General features: G+C 42.6%; 1 protein-coding gene across 2 annotated transcripts in view; it reads left to right on the top strand.

Moving 5' to 3' along the window:
* IGFBP4 (insulin like growth factor binding protein 4) overlaps nucleotides 1-16,886 on the top strand; it is a 46,422-nt gene extending 29,536 nt beyond the window's left edge. The window contains exons 2-4 of one of the 2 annotated variants that reach the window (XM_018576055.1): nucleotides 12,155-12,309; nucleotides 13,631-13,759; nucleotides 16,555-16,886. In XM_018576055.1, the coding sequence (XP_018431557.1) occupies nucleotides 12,155-12,309; nucleotides 13,631-13,759; nucleotides 16,555-16,689 (419 nt within the window). In that variant the 3' untranslated portion in view covers nucleotides 16,690-16,886. Of the gene's footprint in view, nucleotides 1-12,151; nucleotides 12,310-13,630; nucleotides 13,760-16,554 lie in introns of both variants that reach the window. The other variant, XM_018576054.1, reaches the window with a different exon arrangement.
* The last annotated feature ends 9,483 nt before the right edge of the window (nucleotides 16,887-26,369 follow it).

Below are 26,369 nucleotides of genomic sequence, written 5' to 3'. Positions count from 1 at the left end.
ACCCCCCCCCTTTTACACCAAACCCCCCCCCCCCCCCCATTCACATCAGAGTTCCCCTTCAAGATACCACATCACATTGCTGTACTATGGAAAGGCATGACATTGTGCAAAAATTTCAAGGCACCCTGGTCAAGAAAGGCTGTCATGGACTAAGAACTGTGTTACTGGCAGGATCATCATGCGAAAATAAAGTAAAAAAAAGTGTGAAAGAAAAGAGAAGGAATGCAGCAACCACACCAAGGACTAGTTAGCTGCAATATAAGAAATGTTTGTACTTGGGTTTACATTTGCTTTAAGCTGTTTTCTCTCCCTGTCAGAGTAAAGTTGGGGTGTAGGGCCTCCATGGAGGCTGACCTGTCTTCTGCCTTAGTAATGAGATGATAATGTACACTCCCTTCAGGCTGCAAGATTACATTCTTTCTTGTAATCTTGTTATACTGTATGAGTTTTTGGTGTTTTTGAGTTTCTGGAGATGGGACAGCCTTCCAGTCCTCTGCCCTGACAAGTTATCCCCAAAAGCTAAAGCTATACCATTATAACAAGTCATGAGTAGAGATTCAGATTATTACAGGCCCATTGGTGACTGGTTCTCTGTTTTGTCAGATACAGTGCTAATTTTGCCATTTGCCACCCTAAGTGCAACCCCCAAGGAGGCAAAAGAAGTATTATCTAGTGAAAGTGGTAGGTAACCCAACAAGCCAATGCTCCATGCTTCTCATCAGGAGCTCCTGGTCTGCCCAGTGTGAGGGGCTTAAATAGAGGCATGATGGTAATAGTGAGGACACCACCTGCCTCCATGGGGTTTGCACTCGCTTCTCCCCTAACCATTACATCCATATTTGCCCCTTAGCTCAACTCTAACATCCAGTTACTCTTTACATGCATACAATTACACATTTCTGGGCCTGAAAGTGAGCTTTGGATTATTTGTCAATTCTGACATTGCTTTGCACTAAGACCAGGGTCTTCTACTCCATTATGATTTACAAATGGGTTTGTTTTTAGGTGCTTTTATAGGCTAGGTTGTATTTTCGTGATTGTGGAAATTTACTTTTGACAATTGCTGTGCAGCAACTTGTTTTGGTAGAGCTTTCTCTCTTTTGTGGCTCTACTGAATTGTTTTCACTCTTTCCTAGACATGTAAGCTGCGGAAAAATTTGGTTCTGATATTTTGTTATTTCGGGGTACGGATCCAAAATTCAATTCGGTTCGGGTTTCGGATTCGGATGAAGTCCTAATTTTCATTAATTTCGGATAAGTTTAGGAATAGGAAAATATTTGTTGCGAATACCACAGAAAACCATATACAGATATTAATTCTAAAGCTGAATCTCCTAGACCCGAATGGCATTCAGGAACCGAATTTGCGAATTGCATTTGGAAGCTCCCGAATGCTATTGTCCCCTTATCATTCAAACTGGGCCAGCACTTATCACATTGTTAACGTGTTAACTTCTTATGCATCTCATGCATTAAGTATAGATAACATCCATTGGCACAAACATATACTTGTGCAGAAAGTAGGTACAATGTTTCAGAACACTTCAAAAGATTGTCAGTGCATGACTGTTGGATTTAGGTTCTATTGTCCTACATAGGTCCTAAATTGTCCTTGGCCCCTTATTTTATGAAAGTGGCTTTGTTGAGGTTATTAGGTGCAGGGACCAGGGGCCTGGCACAATTCTTGCATCTGGTTTCAGGAGCTTTAAATATGGACATGAACATATAGTTATTATGTTTCTGCATTCTGCTTCTCATCAAACCACAACAGTGGAACTGTGTCCTAAGATTTAAACCTGTAGAATTATTAGGGTTGCCACTTTTTCTTCAAGTCTAAAGCCGAACACTCTAGCGCTTTGTGCGGCAACTTTTTTGTGTGGAAAATATAGAGGAGAGAGCAAGAAGAGAGCAAGGAGAGGCAGCCAGGAGAAAGAGCAAGAAGAGACAGCCAGGGGAGGGAGTAAGGAGACCGGCTATAGAGGACTACAAACCTAACAATACATGATACAGCAATTCAAAATAATATGAAGCTACATACTCTGTGTTGCTCCGGGGTGTCGCCCTGATGTCTCCAGGGTCTCAGGTGGCCTGTGCGGGCTCTCACCAGGGTTGTGCAGGATCTCAGGTGGACTCCGGCGGCTCTCAGGTGGGCAATGCAAGGTTTTAGGTGGACTCTGCAGGCTCTCAGGTGGCTGTGCGGACTGTCATGTGGGCTGTGTGTACTCTGAGGTGGGTTGTACGTACTCTCAGGTGGACTGTGCAGACTCTCTATGCGCATTCTAAGGGGGGCTATGCAGGATCTCAGGTGGGCTATGCAGACTCTCAGGTGGGCTATGTGGACTCTCAGGTGGGCTATGTGGGGTGTCAGGTGGGCTATGGGGGGCTCTCAGGTGGGCTATGTGGGCTCTCAGGGGGGCTGTGCAGACTCTCAGGTGTGTTGTGCAGACTCTCAGGTGGGCTGTGCGGACTCTCAGGTGGGCTATGCAGGCTCTCAGGTGGGCTATGTGGGCTCTCTCAGGTGGGCTGTGTTGGCTCTAAGGTGGGCTATGTGGGCTCTCCCAGGTGGGCTGTGTTGGCTCTTAGGTGGGCTATAAGGGGTCTCAGGTGGGCTATGCTGGCTTTCAGAAAGCTGATGGGAAATTTGAGGGTCTCACCTGGGATCTTGTGGCGGGCAGCATGCTGTGAGGAAGGAGCCAGAGGAGGAGATGTGTGGACCGACCTGTGCCTGTTCACAAATGACTGCGGCTTCAGGCAGATGCGGCTGCCCGACAGTTAGTGTCTTGTGTTTGAGTGTCAGCTGAACAGTGAATGGAGCTGATAAGCTACAGTCATGGTTCGGCCGACAATTTTCTACCTGACTGAAATACTTAATCTAATCATCTATTTAAATATTTGCATAGTATGATGAATATTCCTCACGCTACTGCAAAAAAGTGTTAATCTTAGCAAAGGGGGCCACTGTTAGAGATGGTGGTGGAACATTGAACGGCTTCAATATTCACACCAGTTCTTGGCAATGTGAGCCTTGCACCAGAAGCTACCAGCAATGGACTCTTTCACAGCACACATATATTGTAAAAATAACTTTTAGTGCCCTTGCATCTCTTGCCTTACACCAGTAAAATTAAAAATGTGTTTTCAGAATGTTCATTCAATTCTCTCATAGTTAATGGGGTCAAATTGACAAACGTTTTGTCTGTCAAATGTAATGATGATTAAAAAAAATTGAAGAAGCAGTATTGAAAATTATTCTTGAATAAAATAAATTCTTTCAGTGAATGTGTTTTTTTATTAAAGAAACTCTATTCATTACAAAATTGAATGTTAAAATGAAATGTAATTTTGAAATGATGTTCTACAAGTCTCTCATGGCATAACTGATGGACTAATTCTGTTCTTAGTCAACCCTCCCAAAAAATACAGCTCTTTGTTTAATGATATAACTCATAACAGTTACCAATCAGAATAACCAAAATAAATATGTTCAAATAAATAACCTAATGACTGTTGGTTATGAGAAGAGGTCTTTGGTGTCCATTAGCCAAAAGAAGGCTTTGCTAAAAACCACCCATGTCCCCAACTGTAAACCCACAGACTTGTTAACAGCTCCAAAATTGACTATTCTCAACCTCCCACGGGACTGAGCTTCATGAACAACTGATACCAACAGGGGGAGCACCATACCATCAGATGGGCCCCCAGATTTGAAACCATCTCACTGCTTTCACAGATCCCAAAGACCCCTTACCCTGATAAGCTGCCATGACAAATATATATATACTGTATATATATATACAGTACACCTCAAGCTGTCAACATCAGGGAAGGTGGGACAACCTTCTTCATTTGTTGACCAACCAGAAAGAAATCCCAGCAACCCCGGCAGATTCTACCCCTGAAGCTCCTCCCTACCACTATACCCTCGACCTCCAGGCAGGTAATGCCTGCTATTTTCCTTAATCTTTATCCTTTCTCAGGAACTATTTCTTCCCACAATCATGTAGCCCCTCCATTTATTTCTCCAGGCCTGTCTTTATCGCATGTTATGAGATTTTTGGTATTATTGTTCGTACGCATATCTACCAGTGTATGGCGAGCTTTACGCTGTCATTATGTATACTGATTATGGTGCTTGTTTTGTGGCGTCTACACAGGAACTCCATGCAGACATTTCAACATTTCCAACAGGAAACTTGCTTTGAGAAATGCCATGCATCCATTGTTGGAGTATGTGTAGGTAGGCTGGAAGTGGTTGCAATGAGGCTGCACAAAATCAACAACAGCGGGATGCAACAAAAGATGAAGTAATGACATGTATATTATTTGTTAAGTGGCCAATATACTCCCCTTTCTGGCGGTCATGTCTACTACCTTTGCTTTGTTTCAGCACTGAAGCCTCCATCAGATTCTTCACCATTTGACACTTCTGGTAATGTCAGATGCCCCTCTGGCTGTGGTTCCATCCTCTGACCCCTACATCACTACGGGACTCAGCAATGACAGAGGGGGTGCTGGATGGTAGCAAAGTGAGCAACAGGGTACACAGACATCTAATGCTCCCAAAATTGTGCAGTGCTGAAGAGTCTAATGGAGTCTGCAACTCTGAAACAGAGCGAACGTAGACAACATTGGCACTAGGTAGCTGTACATAATAGCTCTCCTGTTTCAGGAAAGCTCCATTTATATTTCTTTATGTGACAGACGGGAACACTTAAACAATGGCAGTTGTTTATGCACAATGCAGCGATACGCAGTATACTAGCAAACTAATGGTTATTCAGTTAAGCAAATATGCTACAGGATAAAATGCCTAATGGAGAAATTGTGCCTTAATAGGGTATATATTTCCAAAGTGTTTAGACAAAGTTATGTTGTTCTTTAGCAGCAAGGTGGTTGATGCTGGCATAAAAACAGGGAGATTCGGCTCTCAGCTCCAGCTAGCATGTTACAGAGCTAGACACAGGCAGGCAAGGAGGAGGAGGTGGAGGGATCTGGTCTATGGCCCTCTCAGCAGCTGGAGTCTGAGCAGCAGAGTGAGCTGGAGACTGGCCACACATTCCTCGAGTTTAAAGCAATAAAACTTCGGCCGGGAGTAATCTGCAAGGATTTCCTGGATATCAGAAGGAAATGCACGTGGGCTAGGCACATATCACCTGCAAGCTAAGCGTACTGAGTGAGAAGATGAAGGAGACTTGAAAGTTGAGGAGACAGGGGTGAGAAAGGTTTAAAAGAGAACTCCAGTCATGAATAAAGTCAATAAAGTTATGTAACGTAACTTACAGAAAAGAGAGGACAGAAGAAGAGGGGAATGCCAGCGAGACACTAAGGTGAGTTAAGTAAACAGGAATGCCTTACACTAGGGAAAGCCAGGCAGTAGTATGGAGAAACCAGGAAGGTAGGGGAAGACAGACACACCGAGCCTGGGGAAAAGGAACACTGAGCTTGCAGCAATAACTGGACACTGAAGATTTAATTTTATGAATCAATTCTTCCTTGTAGAAAGTAATAGACCTTTGGAGTGAAACTGTACTAGAAACTCCAAACTCCAGTTGCTTACTTATCTCAGGAAGTCAGTGGTGGCCTGCTCGGAGCCATGGCTTTGTTTGCATCCTCTGGTTGAAATCCTTTTCAGTGCTGCCCGTGCCTACTCATTGAGTGATCATCGATTTGTATCTTGGACTGTCTCCAAAACATCTCTAGTCTTGGCAGATAGCCTATACAAATCGTACAGACACAGACAGCATAAATGAAGATTTTCCCCAAAGGGTGTAATCAAAGTCTTAGCTCGGAGTAGGCCAAGGAGCAGGCCAAGGGCGTCTTCATTGGTTAGATAAACAACTGAACTGGTTTCTAGTATACTTTAGCTCAGGGGGGCTAGGCAGCCTGGTGTAGTGTGCTATCTAATAAAAGTAAACTTGCCCTTTAAACAGAGCCTGCTAGAAGTGAAATATGAGAGGTGGCATTGCTGACTTGTGTTGAAAGGTGAAAGATTCCATGCTGTCACCCTGATCCTTGCTTCCCCATGTGGTTAGCTATTGACCTATAACAAGTATTTAGGCAATGAAGTTGAAACTCCTTATCCGCACATTAGTTTGGGTCTGTGACATCTAAGTGACAATGCAAGGGCAAGGAGGACAGCCCTAGAGATCAAATTTTTAAAAAATTTCACTGTTGAGCGACTGTGACGGAAAATTAGGTCTCTGCAAAACTTCACCCTGTATAAAGCTGCCCTCCTAAAATATAATTCCTCCCTCCGTGCTGCCAAACAAACTTATTTTGTCACTCTCAGTAACACACTCTCATCCAAACCTCGTCAACTCTTTTCTACCTTTAAGTCTCTACTATGTCCTCCACCGCCACCACCCAATAACTCATTCACTGCCCAGGACAATGCCATTCATTTAAAAAACAAAATGGATACAATTCGGGATCAGATCACCACTGTCCAATCAACTTCCCCTATTAATGCACCATCACACTTGTTACTCTCCTCTTTTGACCCTGTCACCACAGAGGAGGTTACAAAGCTTCTCTCTGACACCCACCTCACCACTTGCCCCCTGGACCCTGTTCCCTCAAAACTACTTCGGGCACCCTCTTGCTCTATCCTATACTCTCTTACTCACATTTCCAATTATTCACTCTCTACAGGCATCTTTCCCTACTCCTCTAAAGCATGCCCTGGTCACCCCAATACCCAAAAAACCCTCAATGGACCCAACCGACCTCAACAATCTCAGACCAATATCCTTACTCCCATTCCTCTCCAAACTCCTAGAATGCCTTATCTACAATCGCCTGAGTCGCCACCTCGCTGATAACAACACTTTGGACCCTTTCAGTCTGGCTTTCGCCCCATACACTCCACTGAAACCGCCCTCCTAAAACTTACCAATGACCTACTAACTGCTAAAAACACTACTCCTTACTCTTGCTATTAGACCTTTCTGCTGCTTTTGACACTGTTGACCACACGCTGCTCCTCAAAAAACTCCACTCACTTGGCCTACAAGATTCTGCTCTCTCATGGTTCTCCTCCTACCTATCTAAGCGCTCCTTTAGTGTCACCTACAAATCTAACTCCTCCCCTCCTCTTCCTCTTTCTGTAGGGGTCCCCCAAGGCTCTGTCCTTGGACCCCTCCTCTTCTCCATCTACACTTCCTCCCTTGGTCAGTTAATAACCTCACATGGCTACCAATACCATCTCTATGCCGAAGACACTCAAATATATCTTTCCACTTCACAACTCACCCCCTCAGTGTCCTTGCATGTTACTAATCTACCAACTGACATATCCGCCTGGATATTGTAAAGCGCTGCGCAAACTGTTGGTGCTATATAAATCCTGTATAATAATAATAATAATGGTAGCTTTTGTATTCCTGTCCTTATTATCCCTCTTTAAGGGATAAGAAAGAAGCAGGGTAGAATAGAATCTACTTTAGAATCTTAGATTAGAAGGGCAGAATGGGAGAGAAAAGCCACTGGGGCTATGCAGGAGACATACATCGTTTACTGTGATTTAGAAATAAGAAATAAACTAGAAAGTGGAATAGATTTGTGTAGGAAAAAAATTAAAGGAACAAAATGAAATAGATGAGTGATGGAGTTATTTGAGATCTATGGAGAGATTGTAAAGGAGGGAGGGAGCAGTAAAGGAGAATGAACGAAGGGCACAGGAAGGACACCTGTGCGCTCTGTGTTGCTAGCAACACTGGCATAGAAGAGATCCTTACTATTTGTTATGTTCAGGGATAAAAAATATAATATAGAGCCTGGGGAATAGGAACACTGAGCTGTATAGCATGACTTACAGCACACAGATGAAAGCAAAGGAAATTCTCAAGGAATATACACAGGTGCACACTGGAGACTTAGGATATAACATGAACTCCAAGAGCAAGGTATGGAATACAGCCAAGCAGGTAAGCCAACGGGGTACACAGGAAGCCAAAAGCATGGGGAACCAAGAAAGCACTGGGAATGCCAATCACAGGAAACACAAGGGGGTTTGACACAAGAGATAAGACTTGTTGCTTGAACCAAGAGCAACAAGTGAGGTAGAGCTAAATTGGGGAGGAGGAGTGCACATTGACTGCGGCCTTGTGACACACCATAAGTTGTCAGCCAAGCACCAAGGACCAAAAGGAAAATCTGGCACGGATTCCCGGACTTTGTTACAATAATAATAACAACTTCATTAAATGAAAAATATACTCTTTTTATAGGATAATTACAGTTTATGCTGTTACAAAAGAAACATGAGTGTGGCTTGTCAGCTATGAGGTGCGACTTTAAAGGACAACTGTATCTTTATCACCACACAGCCTTCGCTCAGAAAACATCCCCTCTGATAAAATAAGTTGCATGACTAAATAAATGTTAGTCAAACTACTGCAGTGCTGAATACTGAAAAATGGCATGGACAGGAAGGACAGTGAAACACCGACATGCAGCCAAAATGTTTTGTCTTAAATAGAATGGAGAAGGTTTAGAACCTCGGCAATATTTTTTTATTGCTGACTGTGTCCATTCCTATACCCATAAGAGACAGAAAATGACGATAAATCTATTGAAAGAGGGCCAAAGACAGCAACAACGCACATTTTAGTACAGTGAGGAAGGTTAGAACCTCTGTGACTTTTGGTTTTGCTGACAGTGCTCGCCATTCCCTTCATTTCTAGTGTCACATGGATAACATGTAAGAAGAAATCTCCCCAGTGGAGTCAAAAAGTTATAACCTCACCCTGACTATTCATCACTAAGAAAAAGTTTTGGCTGGGGTCAGACTTTAAGTGAGACGAACTTGAGGAATAAACTTAAATGGGAATGTCTGTTGCCGTCCTGGCATTTCTTTACTCAGTGACATGAAAAAGTTGCTTGGGTTTGTAACTTTTCAGCATTCTGTACAGTCCTCCAGCAGCCAAGACGTTAAAATTCCTTACATCCTCCCTTGTTGCCCATAAAGTGGGAAAATCACTTGCCAGCCTGGCAAGGCTCCAAGCTGCTTTCTGTGATTACCATCTTGAATGGATGTCAAGCCAGCTATGCTCGAGCGAAATACACTTGGGCTAGCCAGCACCTTCTGGAGGGTCTGTCAGACTTTCCATGAGCTCATAAGAAAACTGGAGCTGCAGAGCAGCAGAAAGCAGACGGCGAGATGGGGAGGAGGGAAAAGGGAGGCAAGGATGACCCCATTAACACCTTGCTCCCAACAATGGAGTTTGCGCTGTAGCTTTGATGTTATTTTACTAGTAAATTTGCCAAAGGCAGCAACTCCCCAAAGCGTTAACACTTTTCCTGGCTCCTCTCTGTCTGTGTCACTTGATCAGACTGCCTATCCCTTCGCTAACTCTGATCTCTACCATGCTGCAGAAATGAGTCCATAACGTGCAGACTCTTTCACTTCATCAGTATAATGCAAGCAAGGAAAGCTGCAGATAATGGAGCTGTTGCTCTAGCAGCTTCTTAAAGAATGAAAGATACATTTTGATTGGCTGCAAATAACAGCTGAAAGCATCAGATTGCTCTAGTTTTATATGTTAGACCCTTGGTGCATCTAACTGTTGCCTGAGTACAGCTCATATAGTTCATATTTCAGGCACATTTACAAGTGCATGTCTTTTAACTAACTTCCAGTAATGGAATTAAATACACTGCCTAACCAAGAAAATGTCACCCACTCTAATATTTCAATTGATTGAAAGCCCTTAGCTTTGATTACGGCATGCATTCATTGTTGGCGTCGTTACGGTAAGCTTATGCAATGTCAAAACATTTATTTCCATTAAGAGTTGCATTCCTTTTTCACCAAGATCTTGTAGTGATGATGGGAGAGTCAGACCACTGTGTAAAGTCTCATTTTTTGGGACATGAATGTTGCTGAACCTATCCAATGGAAGGCTCTTACCTATTTGCTTATCTAAATCCAAGTGGGGATTTGTTTACACGATGGAGGTGCTCTCTTTGTTTAAAATGTGTTTAATAGTCCCATTGGATTTATCTTCTCTCAGTTCTGAAATCTCTCTTGTTTAATAAATAATTTTTTATGATTGTATGCAATATATAAAACAGAGGTATAAAACAGAGGGATTTATTAAAGTGTATAAAAATACTCCCAGATATTTAGGTGCACTCAATTTCGTGCACATAGACCTGGAATCTTGGCTAGTTTCCAGTCTCCTAAGGTATTGTTAGCCGAACTCCAGGCTCTCTCACCGAACACTTCCGGGTCTGCTCGTATTTAGCTCCACCCTTATGTACATATTGACTTTATCAGGGGTCTGTGGTTATTACGGATTGTGGTACTGTGTGGCAATCCCACTGTGGAATTCGGTTTTATGATCACCCTGCACTCTTAGCCAGAGGGGCTAAGAGGTGTCCGGATGCAAGGGTTTGTCTGGATTCTGCTTGGGATACGATAACCGGCAGATTTCAAAGAGAGTTGGGAGGGATGAAATCTCTATTCCTGGGTCCATGGTTTGGTAGTGGCCAGCACTTGATGATTGCACAGGTGTGCAGAGCCCTTAAAGGAGAACTATGAGGTGAGTGCTTTTCACTCACCTCATAGTTCTAGCCGACCTGTGACAATGAGACTGTCACAGGTCGGCTGAGTAGATCGGGAAGTGAGCGAACACATACCAGCGTTCGCTCACTTCTCGATCCTGTCATTGCCCTCTGCCGTGACAGAGGAGGGGCTGGATTCCCCCCTCCCCGCTCCGATCCTCCAGTGCTGACTGGCGGAATGGATGGGGGAGGGGGCGGATACAGCTGGCTCTGCCTCTAGATAGGTGTTCTATCGGGTTGAGATGAGGACTCTGCGCAGGCCAGTCAAGTTCCTCCACCCCAAATTTGCTCATCCATGTCTTTATGGACCTTGCTTTGTGCACTAGTGCGCAGTCATGTTGGAACAGGAAGGGGCCATCCCCAAACTGTTCCCACAAAGTTGGGAGCATGAAATTGTCCAAAATGTCTTGGTATGCTGATGCCTTACGAGTTCCCTTCACTGGAACTAAGGGGCCAAGCCCAACCCCTGAAAAACAACCCCACACCATAATCCCCCCTCCACCTAACTTTACACTTGGCACAATGCGGTCAGGCAGGTACCGTTCTCCTTGCAACCGCCAAACCCAGACACGTCCATTGGATTGACAGATTGACAGATAAGCATGATTCGTCACTCCAGAGAACACGTCTCCACTTCTCTAGAGTGCAGTGCATTACACCACTGCATCCGAGACTTTGCATTGCACTTGGTGATGTAAGACTTGGAAGCCGCTGCTCAGCCATGTTAACCCATTCCATGAAGCTCTCTACGCACTGTTGTTGTACCAATCGAAAGGCCACACTACACACTGTGCGCTTCAGCATGTGCTGACCCCGCTCTGTCATTTTACGTGGCTTACCACTTCGTGGCTGAGTTGCTGTTGTTCCCAGTTGCTTCCACTTTGTTATAATACCACAGGTGACCGTGGAATATTTAGTAGCAAGGACATTTCACGGATGGACTTATTGCACAGGTGGCAACCTATCACGGTACCACGCTTGGATTCACTGAGCTCCTGAGAGTGACCCATTCTTTCACAAATGTTTGTAGAAGCGTCTGCATGCCGAGGTGCTTGATTTTACACACCTGTGGCCATGGAGGTGATTGGAACACCTGAATCCAATGATTTGGAGGGGTGTCCCAATACTTTTATGATGTGTAACCAAGTACAAGTAGTTTATTATTTATTAATTTATTACAGGTATTTATATAGAGCAGACAATTTACGCAGCACTTTACATAGAGCACATTCACATCAGTTCCTGCCCTCAAGGAGCTCACAATCTAAGGTCCCTATCTCCCATGCATACATACAAGGGCCAATTTTGAGAGGAGCCAATTAACATTACAGCATGTCTTTGGGGTGTGGGAGGAAACCGGAGCACCCAGAGGAAACCCATGCAAGCACAGGGAGAACATGCAAACTCCTTGCAGATAGTGACCTGGCCAGGGTCCAGTGCTGCAAGGCAGAAGTGCTAACCACAACGCCAGTTTATGACTTTACTTTACCCATCAATGATTTCTTTGCATGCTTTTCCACCGTAGAAAACCTCTGAAATTTTACAATGATCATCTCATCATTTATGATCTCTGAACCTTTTTCAGCAGAAGACGACCTTCCCAATATCAGCTTGAACCCTTGCCCTACGAATGACAAGACTTGTCTCCAGAAAGAACAAGCAAAAGCAAACCGAAACACCATGCAGAGAATGAAAAAACTGACTTTCAGCCGTCAAGCTGCCAATAATTTACCCACTCAGATGGTAAGAGAAGGCACATAAGAGTCATCTATAATGTTTATCCTTCTAAAGCTGACCACAAAAATGGCGGTATAATGATTTGGAAAATTCCTCCATTTATCTAAGCAAATCTACTGGGTCATGGGTTGTGTGTCCTAGAGAGTATTTGATGAAGTGGTCTAAAATTGAAGCACCACACTGTAATATTTGAGTCCAGATGTAAATTTGTAACAGAAGCCAACGCATTTTAGATGGAACACACCAGGCCCTTCATCAGGGCTTGAAGAAACAAGAAATTATGCGTTCAATGGAAACGTTATGTGTTCTGATAGTGGTTGGATTGGCACAGACTTTGTCAGCAGCTATTGGATGATAACAACAATTTAATATTGATAGATCGCAAGACCTCACAAGACTTCAGGGCCTTTAATCCACTCTTTAGAGAATTTTGAAGCCTAGGTATATTGGTTTCTTTATTCATTTTTCACCTGGCTGAAAAATAATCACTTTGTGGTTATCAGTAACCACATAAGTATCAGATGTAGAACAAAATGTAATTTTACAGGTATTCTGGGGATATTCCAGAAAGATCCTGTTTTCGGGGCATTGTAAGTAAACTGATAGAATATGTATACTAACTGCTGATAGCTATAGACCCAACTATGCACTCAACAAAGCGGACACTGGACCACACTGTTCTGTCTGGCATGCCACCCAGCTCCCTGAAGTCACTGGTTGCCAGGAGCTGGGTGGAACACAAGCCAGACCATCCCGCTCAACTCTAGGCAACTGGTGATGTCATCGAGCTGGGCAGGATGCTAGACAGAGCTTTACAGGTTGCTGAGAGCTCTTAGCAACCTGGGATGCTGTGACCGTCCCCCAACACCCCCAAATGAGATGCCTCAGACCGCTTCATTATGGGGACGGCCCTCGGTATTAGCCTATTCCAGTCCCTGTATTGCAGAGCTGGAGCATGAGAGCATGCTATCAAGAAGCATGCTGATAGGAAGAGAATGCAGAGTGACATTGAGATGAGCTTATCAATGTGATGAATAACACACTTCCGATCCCTGGGTGACTACACCGTGTTTTGACTATGATTTTTAGCATTGCATTGAGTGGAGAGAGCTTATGGCATCTGACAAGCTTTATTGCTGTCTGTGTCCACATTTGAGAGACTTTTTTTACTGTCTGTCTCGGTGACCACATAGAAAAGATGGAAGATCTCCCTGATGGTTTTACAGCTAGCAGTAAAAAGGACAGATGTTCTAACCCATCCCCACTCCACCCAAAATTAAAAAAAAGTTTTTCTGGGCTTTCATTAAATGCTTTCCGATTTGTCTAGGGTACTTGTCACTTGGCGTTGAACATAGCACTGGAGAGATTAGCAACACTCAGGACCAAAACGCAAGAGGAATTTTTGAATACCCCAATACCAAACTGTGACCGAGATGGATACTTCAATCCAAAGCAGGTAAGAAAATAAGTGATTAACAAGATTCAGTAATGTAAGAATAGAAATTAAACATGCAACAGGACCCAGAAGTTGGAACGGTGATCCGAATTATCACCTCCTTGCACTTGCAGAACCATTTAAAGGGAATGTGCAGTCTATTCAAAGATTTTTTCGATATACCTGTGTAGCCCCCATCACCTTCTGTGATGTGGCTACTAGACATTTAGTGATAGCCAGGGGTCAGCACGGCTGGATTTATAGTGGCAATTATCTGGTTAATTCCAGGTGTCTGGCATTGCCTGTACCCCCCTAGACGGAGTGTGACTCTGTTATATTGTGGGACAGCCAATAAGAGGCACTGTATTCTATGTACAGTACAGCAGCCAATCATTGGGTTTCTCTCAACCAGTGGTGCATGCTGGGATAGGGTACATATACTGGAGGGATTTGCCCAGTGCTCAGACTAGCCGGGACCAGCCATGGAATAGGGCTGGGTGCTGTTCAGCCTGCCCCCAGGCTAGGCCTGAGGGTGGGCATGGGCTTGTGTAAGGGAAAGGGTGTAATCTACACTGATATGCCAACTAGGTCTGGTGAGTCTGGAGCTCTTGTCAGTTACCCTGGAAACTTAGAACCCCTCTACCTCTCTCCCCAGTGAAGATGTTCAATAAAACATTATTCTGCATTATACTACTGGAGTGGACATCAGTCTGTGGGCACTAGAAGAAGGGCGGTTAATGCTAATGTGTGGGCAGCAGAAGAACATAGCCTAGACAGACTAGAGATGAACGGGGCAGGCAGCGGCTCCTTCGGGGGTGAGCGCTACACCTGTAAAAGAGATCAGCTTGGTGTATATAATCCTTTCTGTTTCTGTAAATGTTAAAAAACATTGTTTCTGTGTATACTTTGTAATGATTTATGCACATGCTGGCACCCATATGCTTTCCAATGTTACACAATGGTTGTGCCTTTCGGTAACACTCGCAGGTCTTGTCCCTCCCCACTCCCTGTGAATGGACTGTAATATGAGAAGCAGCAGACGGATAAAGTTATCTCTCTGTCCCTCTGTCTCTCCCTTGTATTTTCCTCAAACTTCAGTACAACTGATTGGCTCTTAGTGCTGCTTTTTCGTCTGCCAATGTGAGCTTTGCTGTACATAGACTGCAAGGCTGATTTTAGTGAAGTAGTATTGTATACATAGCTGTGTCCTTTATATCTGCCAGGAGTTCAGCTTTGAAAAGTAAAGACCTCTAAACAGTGATGTCCCTAGACTTTTTACTGCCCCAGGCAAACAGGCAGGGAAGGGCTTTCTGGCCGGCATCCCACCCAGCTTTTGGTAACGAGGGGAGCTCTGGCCGGCATCCCGTACAGCTCCTGGCAACCAGTGGTTGCCAGGAGCTGAATGGGATGCCAGCCAGAGCATTCCAAAATTGCTAAGAGCTGGACATGTGTATGGCTCTGCATCTCCCAGCCTCGCTCTTAACAACTTTGAATGCTCTGGCCAGAGAAGAGCAGCATTTTCACTGAGCATAAAAATTTATTTTAAAGCATTTCCCAGAATAATCAGTCAGAGCCCCGTCCACACCAAAATTAGAAGGAAATAGTCAATGGAGGGTCCGTTGACTTGCAAATGTACATCCCGATTTCCTTCCGATCTTTTGCATTGTGATACATTTTTCAATGCATGCTAGTGGAAGGGCCCCTAAAAATATATGGGTGTGAATGGAGCTAGTTCACACCGGATCCGTTGTGTTACGTTGCGCTGAAAAAAAGTAGTGCATGTTATACTTTTTCTTTCAACGCAGTGTAACGTAATGCATTGGAACAGAACGGTGTGAATTAGCCCCATTCACACCCATTCATTTTTCCTTGACCTGCAGTTAGCATCTATTGAAAAATTAATCGCAAGGCAATGGATCACGATGCAATGGATTAGTGCAGGGTCTTAGGAAGGCTGTGTGTGGTCTCAGGAAGGGTCTCAGGAGGCTATTTACGGTCTCGGGAGACTGTGCGGGTTCTCAGGAGGGGCTGTTCAGGGACTCAGGAGGGGCTGTTCAGGGTCTCAGGTAGAGTTTGCAGTGCCTCAGGAGGCTGTACAGGGTCTCAGTTGGGCTGTGTGGGGTCTCAGGAGGCTGTTCAGGCTCTCATTAGGACTGTATGGGGGTCTCACCATGGATGTGCAGGGTCTCAGGGGGCTGTGCAGGATCTTAACAGAGCTGTTCGGGGTCTCACCTTGCGGATGGGTGCAGGTGGCAGGGGGTTCCCTGGGAAGAATGAGGAGGAGATGTGCATCCGGCGCTGTAAACAGGAGCCGTGTGGTTCACAGAAAGGCTACTGAAGTCCCCAGCAAGCGCTTGACCTCAGGCAGCTGCTTCTGTTTACAAATTTAAAGTGTCGGTATCTGCATTTAGTACCGGGGCACTTTTACAAGTACGAGTACGTTAGAAAATGCAGAGTATCAACACCGATACCAGGTCTTTACATTTTTAAGCAGGAGCGGCTGCCTGCTACCTAAAGTATGGTCAGTGAATAAGGGATGTATGTTAGGTGCTGTCTGGAAAAGGGAATCATATTACCAACTTGTAATAGGCCAGACATCAGGGCACATGAAACGGCATTGGCTAGACTAATATTATCTTTTTTTCTCATAACTTTGAGTTTTTCCTAGAGTTTTTAAATCAACCCCAATGTTTCTTTTGCTAATTGTAATAATTTATATAAAAGTGATTCAAATAGTCACATGGGGATTAGTCAAACCTTTCATTGAAATTTCCGCTGCCATTTCCATTTAAATGCCTTTCATCCACTTCTTGCAGTGCCATCCAGCTCTGGACGGACAGCGTGGAAAATGCTGGTGCGTCGAACGGAAAACTGGTGTCAAGTTAACCTCGGCCTATGACCCTCTGCAGGACCCAGACTGTCAGTTGGCATCTGAGCTCATTAGAAAATAAAGGATCGCGCATCGTTTCACTTGAAAACCGCCTACCCCTGGAACATCCTAACAAAGACATTCAGCTCTACGGGGACTTGGAACTCTTTACAACGATGAACCTAAAAGCGACTGCAAGAGAATGTGTCTCCGCTTCCTTGGCAAATTCGAAATTTTATGGCAGTACTTCGTCAACTTTTATAAACCATGCCTATTACATTTTTTAATATACTTGTACAGGTTCTGAAGTATCCACTGAATCAAAGGAGAACTATATTATTTGGTCAATAGCCATGGTGGAACTATAACCTCTATCCACTCTTATCTTAGTTGGTTTTCCTACACAGCATTCAGTGTGATTTTTAACTCCCCAATGGCAACAACCAGTGGTGGATACTTCAAGATTCTACATAAGTTTAAGGGAACACGACGGTTAATAAGCAATACTTTGAAAGTTGATTTTGTGTTTTTTTTGCCTTCCTGCCTTGTAGTATTAAATGTTCTGAAAAGGTAGAGTTGTACTTTAATACTTTACTTGCTGAGAAACCTAAGATGTTCTTACGCAAGCTGTAGACTGCCGCTTTATGAGGAAGTGACTTAATGTATAACTATGGAGACATGGAAGGGGGGGGGGGGGGGGTTAATGCTTACATGTTTCATTTATTTAATAGCTGTAGGACGTTAGCACGGCAGGATTAAGGTAGTCATAGAGTGTGCAGAGTGTAGCACTCTTATAAGCTAAGTAGCAAGTATAATGCTGGCCACAAATGGACGCATCTTTTTTCTGATAAGGTGGGCTATTTGATAACTGTTTGCTTTACAAAAACATCCAAAAACAAAGTACATATTTGTAAAAGCTGAACTCCAGATATACAAAGCATTTGTAACTTTGAACAGCCTCGCTTCTAATCCAGGCACCTCTTTCAGTCTGCACAGCCTGGGCCTGGACCTCTTTTCAGACTACACAGTATGAAACTTTTCGCTGCCAGGGCGTTGTTTGCACACGTGCTATAATCCACATTTTAAAACCCCCAAAACCATTATATATATTCTGAAAGCAAAGACCCTGTAGAATAAAATGGCGGCAGCTGCAAATTTTTACGTTGATATTAGCACAACTCTTTATCAAATCCAACATTTGTATAAAGCATACACTTATGTTCATTTTAGTGCCCAAAAACACAATATAATATCCAAAATATAAAAGATGAGGTTACAACAAGTAAATGGATACCCAACATGCCCAGGTTAAAAATGGCGTGCGTCTGTGAAAAATAACTGGATTAAAAGGGTTTTTACACCTATCTGGATTTCACCTTCAACCCTAAAGTGTATGCTTCCCCCAGCTATGAACTTATCATATTTGTTCCCTTTTGGTCTAAAATATACCATTGAATGTGTATATTATAAATGTTTCAAACGTGCAAAGAAATACCTGTTGCCCAGGTCAACTATGTGAACTACATGGAGATGTGAAAGAGGAGGTGCTCCGCAGTCGAAATCAGGAGCAAGCGGCCCAGGGTGACAACCTTGCTCCTCCATAGATACAATATAGTAAGAGAGTGGCGTAACCTTAGAACAGGACGTGTTTCACCGGCAGTGTCACCAGGTAGAAATAAAAGGAGAAAACTAATCGAGCCACCACATTAAAGAAATGGTTAGCTACAATATGTTACATTAGTCTGAAGAGTAATTTATTTTCCAAGCATTTAAAGCCGCCAAAAACACACATGAAATAAGTATTAGAGAGCTGTTTTACTTGCCAAATTTTCTTTCCAGGTTATACAGCCCTGCCAAACAGCATAGCCCTGTCTAGCAAGTCAGGATAGCTGATTTTTTTTTTTGCAGTTCGGTAACACTTGCAGGTCTTGTCCCTCCCCACTCCCTGTGAATGGACTGTAATATGAGAAGCAGCAGACGGATAAAGTTATCTCTCTGTCCCTCTGTCTCTCCCTTGTATTTTCCTCAAACTGCAGCACAACTGATTGGCTCTTGGTGCTGCTTTTTTGTCTGCCAATGCGAGCTTTGCTGTACATAGACTGCAAGGCTGATTTTAGTGAAGTAGTATTGTATACATAGCTGTGTCCTTTATATCTGCCAGGAGTTCAGCTTTGAAAAGTAAAGACCTCTAAACAGTGATGTCCCTAGACTTTTTACTGCCCCAGGCAGACAGGCAGTGAAGGGCTTTCTGGCCGGCATCCCACCCAGCTTGTGGTAACGAGGGGAGCTCTGGTCGGCATCCCGTCCAGCTCCTGGCAACCATGGTTGCCAGGAGCTGAATGGGATGCCAGCCAGAGCATTCCAAAATTGCTAAGAGCTGGACATGTGTATGGCTCTGCATCTCCCGGCCTCGCTCTTAACAACTTTGAATGCTCTGGCCAGAAAGGGGGGTGGCAGGCAACAGCCTCAGGCTGCCTTTTTAAAAGGACGACCTTGCCTCTAAGTGCTTTTTAGCTCCTGTCTGGAGTGTTGACTGTATATCTTAACGTGGACGTTCTGGCTGTAGACTTTACAAATATTAAACAGAGTTCAGAGGACTTTTAGCAAACATAGCCAATTCTTAAAAAAATTAGATTGCACTCGGCGAGCTTTGGGATTGGGTTAGGCTCTGCAAATGCTGACTAAATACTTAATAATATATGCTTGCTAAATGACTACTGAATATTCTTCTTTTCAAACTACCATTTACAAGCTAAGATTAAAAAAATACCTATTGGAACTTGACCTGAAGAGATTCATAGAGAAAAGAGACAAAATTGTGACATTGAAAATGATCAACTTTGTTGGACTTGCAGGGGTACTGGTCCATTTATTGCTAGCTTTAATTGGGGGTTTACAAGTTAGGCTGGGTTCACACCTAGGCGTACCAAATATGCGCGTTTGTCACGCGTTTCGTGCAGTGCGTTTTTACCGCGATTCGCTCCTGTACTTCTTTGGGCATAGGGCGTTTTGCAGCGCGTTCCTACGTGCAATAAAACGCCCAGGTGGGAACCATGCCCATAGGCAATCATTGGTATTCACATGTTACATACGCGTAGGAACGCGCTGTAAAACGCCCAGGTGTGAACCAGGCCTTATAGCTGACGATTTAAGGAGCGGTTAAATCAGAATTAAAACAAGTAGTCTAACCAAACGGAATGCAAACCACTAAATATTTTCCAATGCTTAAAAAAAGGCAAAAAACATTGTCTGCCTTTTAATGGCTAACTAAACTAATTGTGTAAAATTGTGTAAATTGAGCTTTTAGGGCATTATTGGAGGCCTTTACCTGATGAAAAGCCTCTGTGTTTCAAGGCTTGCATCGTAGGAATTTGTAGCAAAAATTTAAGGAGCAAAATGTTATAAATGGAGCAACAGAATTAAAGTTGTAGATGAGATGTGGATTCAGATGGTACAATGAAAGCTATTTAGTTTTATTAGGGTTATTTGAAGCCCATGTCTGGGCAGAAATAATATTGATCCCATCTCTCCCACCCATTTACCATATTTTTTTTTTTTTAAACTTACTTGACTCTGCTGCCTTGTGTCCCTTTGTGGTCCCTCTTCTTCTGTTGGAGACTGGTGATTGAGTGTTGCAGTCTGGGCCCACCACTAACTGGCCTTGATGCTGCCCTCATCATAATGTCATCACACCGCTGCAGTCCTTTGGAGTTTGTGAAAATCACGCCGCTAGACAGTCAATGTTCATGCCACCCAAGCAGTGATTAGGGCACTTAAAGAGGTAGCCTCCCACTACTCTGTAAATAAGGAAGACAGAAGACTCAAGAGTCAAGTAGGTATTTAAGCCATTTAGCTAATGTTTTTCCAAATAAATTAGGCTATTAGTTAAAGCGGGGCAGGCAACCTCGGCACTCCAGCTATGAGGCATTGCAAGACTCTGACAGCCACAGACTTGGCTCCTAGAGCCAGAAGCATGATGAGATGTATAGTTTCACTACAGCTGTAGAGCCAAGGTTGCCTAGCCTTGAGTTAGAGGGTCGTGGCAGATAACGTTGTTGTGGGAGGTTCCCTGGCTGTAGAGGAGCTTTAAAGGTTACCTGTACTTAAGCTAATAGGAAAACCATCAATGGCCATCTTCTGAAATTGCAAGATGTCAGGGTGTCTCTAGCTTTAGAACTTTTAGACATTGACCTGGAACATGAATTGAATTGAATGAAGACAGAACTCCTAATCTCTATAGTTGTTTCTAATCCATAACCCAGAAAGTACTGTAGCATGACGGAGAGGTCAACAGTGGCAGCTTCCATACTTCCTCAATACAGTTTCCCTTTAAAAAGCTAGAAAGCAGTCTGTAAAGGGCAATGACCCCTAATAAACATCAACAATTATTAATTGATCTGATTGTTTTAATAAAAGAATGTCTTAATTCATTGACTTTGTTTTGCAAGTTACTGATGCATTTAGTAGCAAGGAATAGCAACAAGTGACTTGATATACAGCAAGCAGGCAATGGCTGCATGGTCAGCATCATAGATTAGAGGATCCATTGGGCCTATTCATTAACAGTGCAGAAAAGTGCAATGTGTCTTCCAGTATATCTAAAGTCAAACCTGATACTTGTTGGTTACTTCTTGCTGTCTGTGTCTTTGCTACAAAAGTGAATCCTTCCCATTTGTGCTAGTGACCATTCTTCCTAGGACAAAGATTGATGGGAAGCTGAAAAGCTTACAGCTATCAGTGGAACAGAAGGTGAGGGTAAAACTTCCAATGGGGACCCTTTTGGAAGGGGGACAACTGTCTTAGAAAGAACTTCCTCTATTTTAGGAGAGATTTCAACCCACTTCCTGTTAGAAAGCAAAGGAAAAGCTCCCCAATGGGACACAAAAAACTGAAAGAGGTTCTATCCATTCCACACACACTATATTCAAAACTAAAAAAAAGGAAACTATTCACAAGACTGCCAAATAGGCTGCCATTGGACACATTAGTTGCCTAGTTGTACTGATGATCCTCTTGCTGAGTCACTGACCCCGAAGAAGTATGCAGAAAAGGACTGCTTTTGTGATCTGCATACTAATTACAGGGCAGTAACTTAGAGCATATTAAAGCCTGAAGACCAGAATATCAACCAAGTATCTAGGCTAAGAAGGTTCGGAATGGCAGTCCCTGTTTTCTCTCATGCTAAATTTACTTTTTATGTAAAGACAATTTTTGTTTTAGTCTTGGAAGGAATAGAGAATAATTTGTCATTTTGAGCCATTTTTTGTTGGTATCCCATCAGACATATTTCCCTTACTGTTGCTGAGACAGAAGAAGAAGTAAGAGGAAACCTCTCCAAAAGTGAGGGGATATTCAATTTGTAGACCGTTGACTTCATTGGAACTGGATAAAAATTCCTTTACATACACTTAAACTGTTTTGTTTTTTTCTGTTAGTTTAGTTCTAATACTCTTTATAGTATATATTGATCTCATTCCAAAATGAAACTGTGCACTTAAAGGAATCCTGTTGTGAGAGAAATAAGAAGGCCGCCATTGTTGAACTTTTCCTCTGAAGATATTAGCTGACCTACTGACTTCGATATTTTAAGGCGTCGTTCACATTTGTGTTTAAAAATCAAACAAATCTCAATATATTGTAGTCAAACCAGTAGAAATATAGATTTTGTTTGGCTGCTACGGTTTCCTGCACTATGTACGTTGCCACTGCACTTGGCGCTGTTTTACTTGATAAGCTGGCATCCTCAATTGTTTATGATTCTGTCTCAGTCAAAGCTTAAAATCTGATCAGCTACTTCAACTATAGTATTTTTTCACTTTGAATTATGGGGTTGATATATGTAAATTAGAATACAAGTGGAGCTATTTTCCACAGTAATCACATTCCTTGCTTTCTTTGAGAGGTGAAATCTGATGGGTGGCATTGAGCAATGCCAATTGTTTGCTTATGTGCTTATCAATGTCCTCTCTCACTATTAAAATGAAAAAAGGTGAAATAGAGTTTAAAGCTAAACTCCAGAATAGGCAAATATTGTCTGAATTCAAGAGCCATGTGTACTCTTACTTGAATCTTGGTGTGCTTTGTGTATTTCTTCCAGATATGTGCACTAATCCAGTGTAAAACTTTACCTTTGTATGGGAACATCCTGTAATAAAGACCAGTCACTGCTGCTATCTCTTTGTGCAGGGTGACTGGTCTTGTCTCCACCCTCTTTTGCAGGCAGCCAGCAGTGGGTGGAGCCTGCTGGGTCCCTCCCACAGCTCTGCCCTTGCACAGGCTATGTACAGCCCATTGATGATGTAATTGTTACTTCTATATGGTAATAACTGTGTTTGCACTTGGTGCACACAAAGTGGATTTATATCCTTTGTGGCTATTGAAGAATATACGAGGGGAGGCCAATAAGTTCTTACCCTCACCAAGATCCAGATGTGCTGACTCTTCCTTCTCTAAATATCCACCTCCTATGGTTACACACTTTTCACATCTGTGGAACAGACCTTTAATACCATCTGCGTAGAAGTATGCAAATTTGGAGGAAAACCAGCTATCAACTTCAGTAATGACTGCCACATCATTGTGGAAACGTCTTCCCCGTAAATGTTTCTTCAGATTTGGAAACAGGAAGAAGTCAGAAGTTGCCAGGTCAGGTGAGTAAGGTGGATGGGGCAGAGATTCATAGCGACAATCGCTGACATCTCTTCATGGGTTATTTGGGCAGATTTCCCTTGAAGATGGAGGAACCTAATCACGGCTCGGTATTCAACTTTGTCCGGCATGACACCTACTCCATTTCTCTTGGCTCTAACTATAATTCACCATGACCTGGCATGCATATTACTAGGATATCCAACTATAAACCTGCAAAATTTCAGATCCCTAGTACATCTAGATCATGGCGAGGGTAAGAACTTATTGGCCTCACCTCGTATATGGCTATAAGTGCCTGGTCTTCAGTTTTGAAATAAGGCATAGAATTACTAAATGTTAAAAGTACGTGAAGCTATTGGATTTATAGAACATGCCATGTAATACTTGACAAGTCGTAATGTATTTTAAGTTTAAAAAGTTGTTTGAGTTGATTATAATATTTTAGTCTATAGACTATGTACTATATATCAGTAAAAGAAGAACACTAAAGCTGAAATATTAAAATGTTTAGACACAAACATTGTCAATAGTTTGTAATAGCAGAGCTGTTGAGATCTGTAAATATGACCTATTATCTATGTGTCTCCATTTCCCAATCTGGGAATACTGCCAATATATCAATTTGCTGTTCTCCAAAAACAAACACACAAAATAATGTGCGTTTGGCTCAGAAAGTAATTTAGCATCTTCAGAAAGTGAGACCAGCAATGGCTTCCTCCATTTCTCTTTCATGGCAGGTTTGCTTGCTTAAAGATTATTGGGAGTCAGTGAGTACCATGCTTTGTCTTTACCCACCCCAACGATGACAGCTATGACATACTGAGAAAGAGTTGTGTCCACACACAGTTCCTAACCCTAACCCTTTTTTGTATCCTTTGCCGTCCTATGCTGTTCGTCCTCCTCATAGCTCTTTGATCGCTCCCGAGCTCTACACCAGCACAGATAGACAGAATCAGAGTTTAATTTCACCTGGGACTTTCCACCTCTCCTCCACTATATCGAACAGGAACTTGATACACAGTCACAGAGTTTAAAAAAAAAATAAAACCAAACATCTCTACTAACCTCAAATGTAAGGGGGCACCTCTACCACCGACCACCAATGTAAGGGGGGCACCCTTACACTGCCGACCAATGTAAGGGGACATTTCTCCACTGGCCATTAATGTAAAGGGACTCTACAACTTCCAATATTTGAGTTTTTTTCCTGGCCATTACTATTATTTTTTTTTTTTATTTTAAATATACTAGGTTTATCACATTGTTTCTTTTATTTGTTATTGGATCTTCTTGTCTGACAGTGTAATTGAACACTAATTAACACTAAAAGCAGGACCAGAAGGTCAAAAGGCCCTGTCCTGGGGCAAATAAATCTGAAAGCACTTTAATAAGCAGGCCCTTAGATTAAAAGGTGCATCCGATGTCTCTAGTCTCCAGAGCAGCTCAACTACTGCATTCTTACCTCATTTTATATTTAGTAAATAGCATAGTTTTACCCATATTGTAGCAGATCAGTATCGGTAGCAATAGTTATAGCTCATCTGAGCTTTGCATACCTTACTTGCATACATAAATGTGGACCACCATGCTCTATGTACAAATATGCAAGGGTAGAGTCCTTCACAGATTCTAAGCAATACTGTATGTTTCTCATGCATCTCACTCATAATGGCAACTCCTGTGGCAATATCTGTGCTTTGGAATCTCTAAGAGAGTTGTGCTATATTTGTGCTCTATTTGGCACTGCTGTTCTTTGCTCTTTTATTTGAAGATGCACTTAAATGCTTGATAGACTTGACGGGGGGAGAATATGTGTATACAATAAAGTAATCAATGCAAACGTGTGATATGGCTTAATACGCCTAATTTAACATGTCTCTGTCAGCAGCATTTTATATTATAATGTAACAATATTTGAACGCCATACTTACCATTAGTAGCTAGAGGAAGTAGTTACAGAAGTTTGACATGTTTTTTCTTACAGTGGAAGTTCAAGAATTTAATTGATTTGTATTAATGCTCACTTGTAACCAAGGTGCCTTTGTTTTAACATTATTACTCTCCAGGGAGCATTCTGGATATAATAGGCACTACATCTTGGTCCTGGACAGTATAACCATTATGGGCCATAGTAATGCACCATCAAAGATGGTGATTCTGCAACTTCCAGAGCCTCGTTGGCTCAGATTGGGTAGTGGTGTTGGAACCTTGGAGTAAAACTGACAGTGCTCCCTACACCCATAGAGCCTGATGGACAACATTATACTGTACATTCTCCTATCAGGCCTATAGTGTTATTGCATAGCTTAATTCCTAACATTGTCCTGTAACCACATCGCATGATACCAGCTAGAGCTTCTGCAGGAATCTCTTCTCCTAGGCTTCCCTGGACAGTACTCCAGCAGGATCATGTTACATTATTTTTGAAGACGTTTTTTATGGTACTTTCACAATTTATTTTCAAAGGTTAAGGATCTAAGCTATGTACCACGGGTTTCAAGACAGACTTATTCTGGCGCGTCAATTTCCACCTACATAAGTATTACGTTTGTTTTCTTTTTTTCAATTTTATAAAGGCTTTTGAAATGGCCAGATTGTTCTTCTGGGACTGTTCTTCTGGGATGACAGTGTTATATCTGTGAATGCAAATGCCTTGTGATGTGATCAATAGAGGGGTGTCAGGCATGTTGATAACCAACCTGCATGAACGACCAATAATTAGACTGTCTTCAACTTGACAAAGCTGAAGTCATTTGCAGAGCAGAAAGAGGAACTGTCATGACAAGGGTTAATATCTCCCTTTAAATCAATGTAGCATTTGGAAATTTTATTGTACATATCAACTTTTTTTGAAATGCAATGTGAACACAATAAAACACAGATGTTTCATTAAAGCTGGTTGATAACTTAGATTTTGTTTTCTAACCACTCAGGACAATAAGCAGTATTGGCTGTGGCACAATGAGCGAGGCACCGAAGGTTACGGTCACTATACAACGTATTATTACTCAGTGTGGCATTACCATGTGCTTTCCTATTTTTAGACTTAATTATAAAATAACAAAGTCATGAAAATAAACGAAGATGACTGATTGGTTGTTATAGTTAACT

Source organism: Nanorana parkeri, unplaced genomic scaffold (assembly GCF_000935625.1).
Source record: "Nanorana parkeri isolate BGI_ZX_2015 unplaced genomic scaffold, ASM93562v1 scaffold55, whole genome shotgun sequence".
Classification (NCBI taxonomy): domain Eukaryota; kingdom Metazoa; phylum Chordata; class Amphibia; order Anura; family Dicroglossidae; genus Nanorana; species Nanorana parkeri.
The sequence above is the reverse complement of the archived record's forward strand: the minus strand, read 5'-3'. Positions and strand labels throughout refer to the sequence as shown.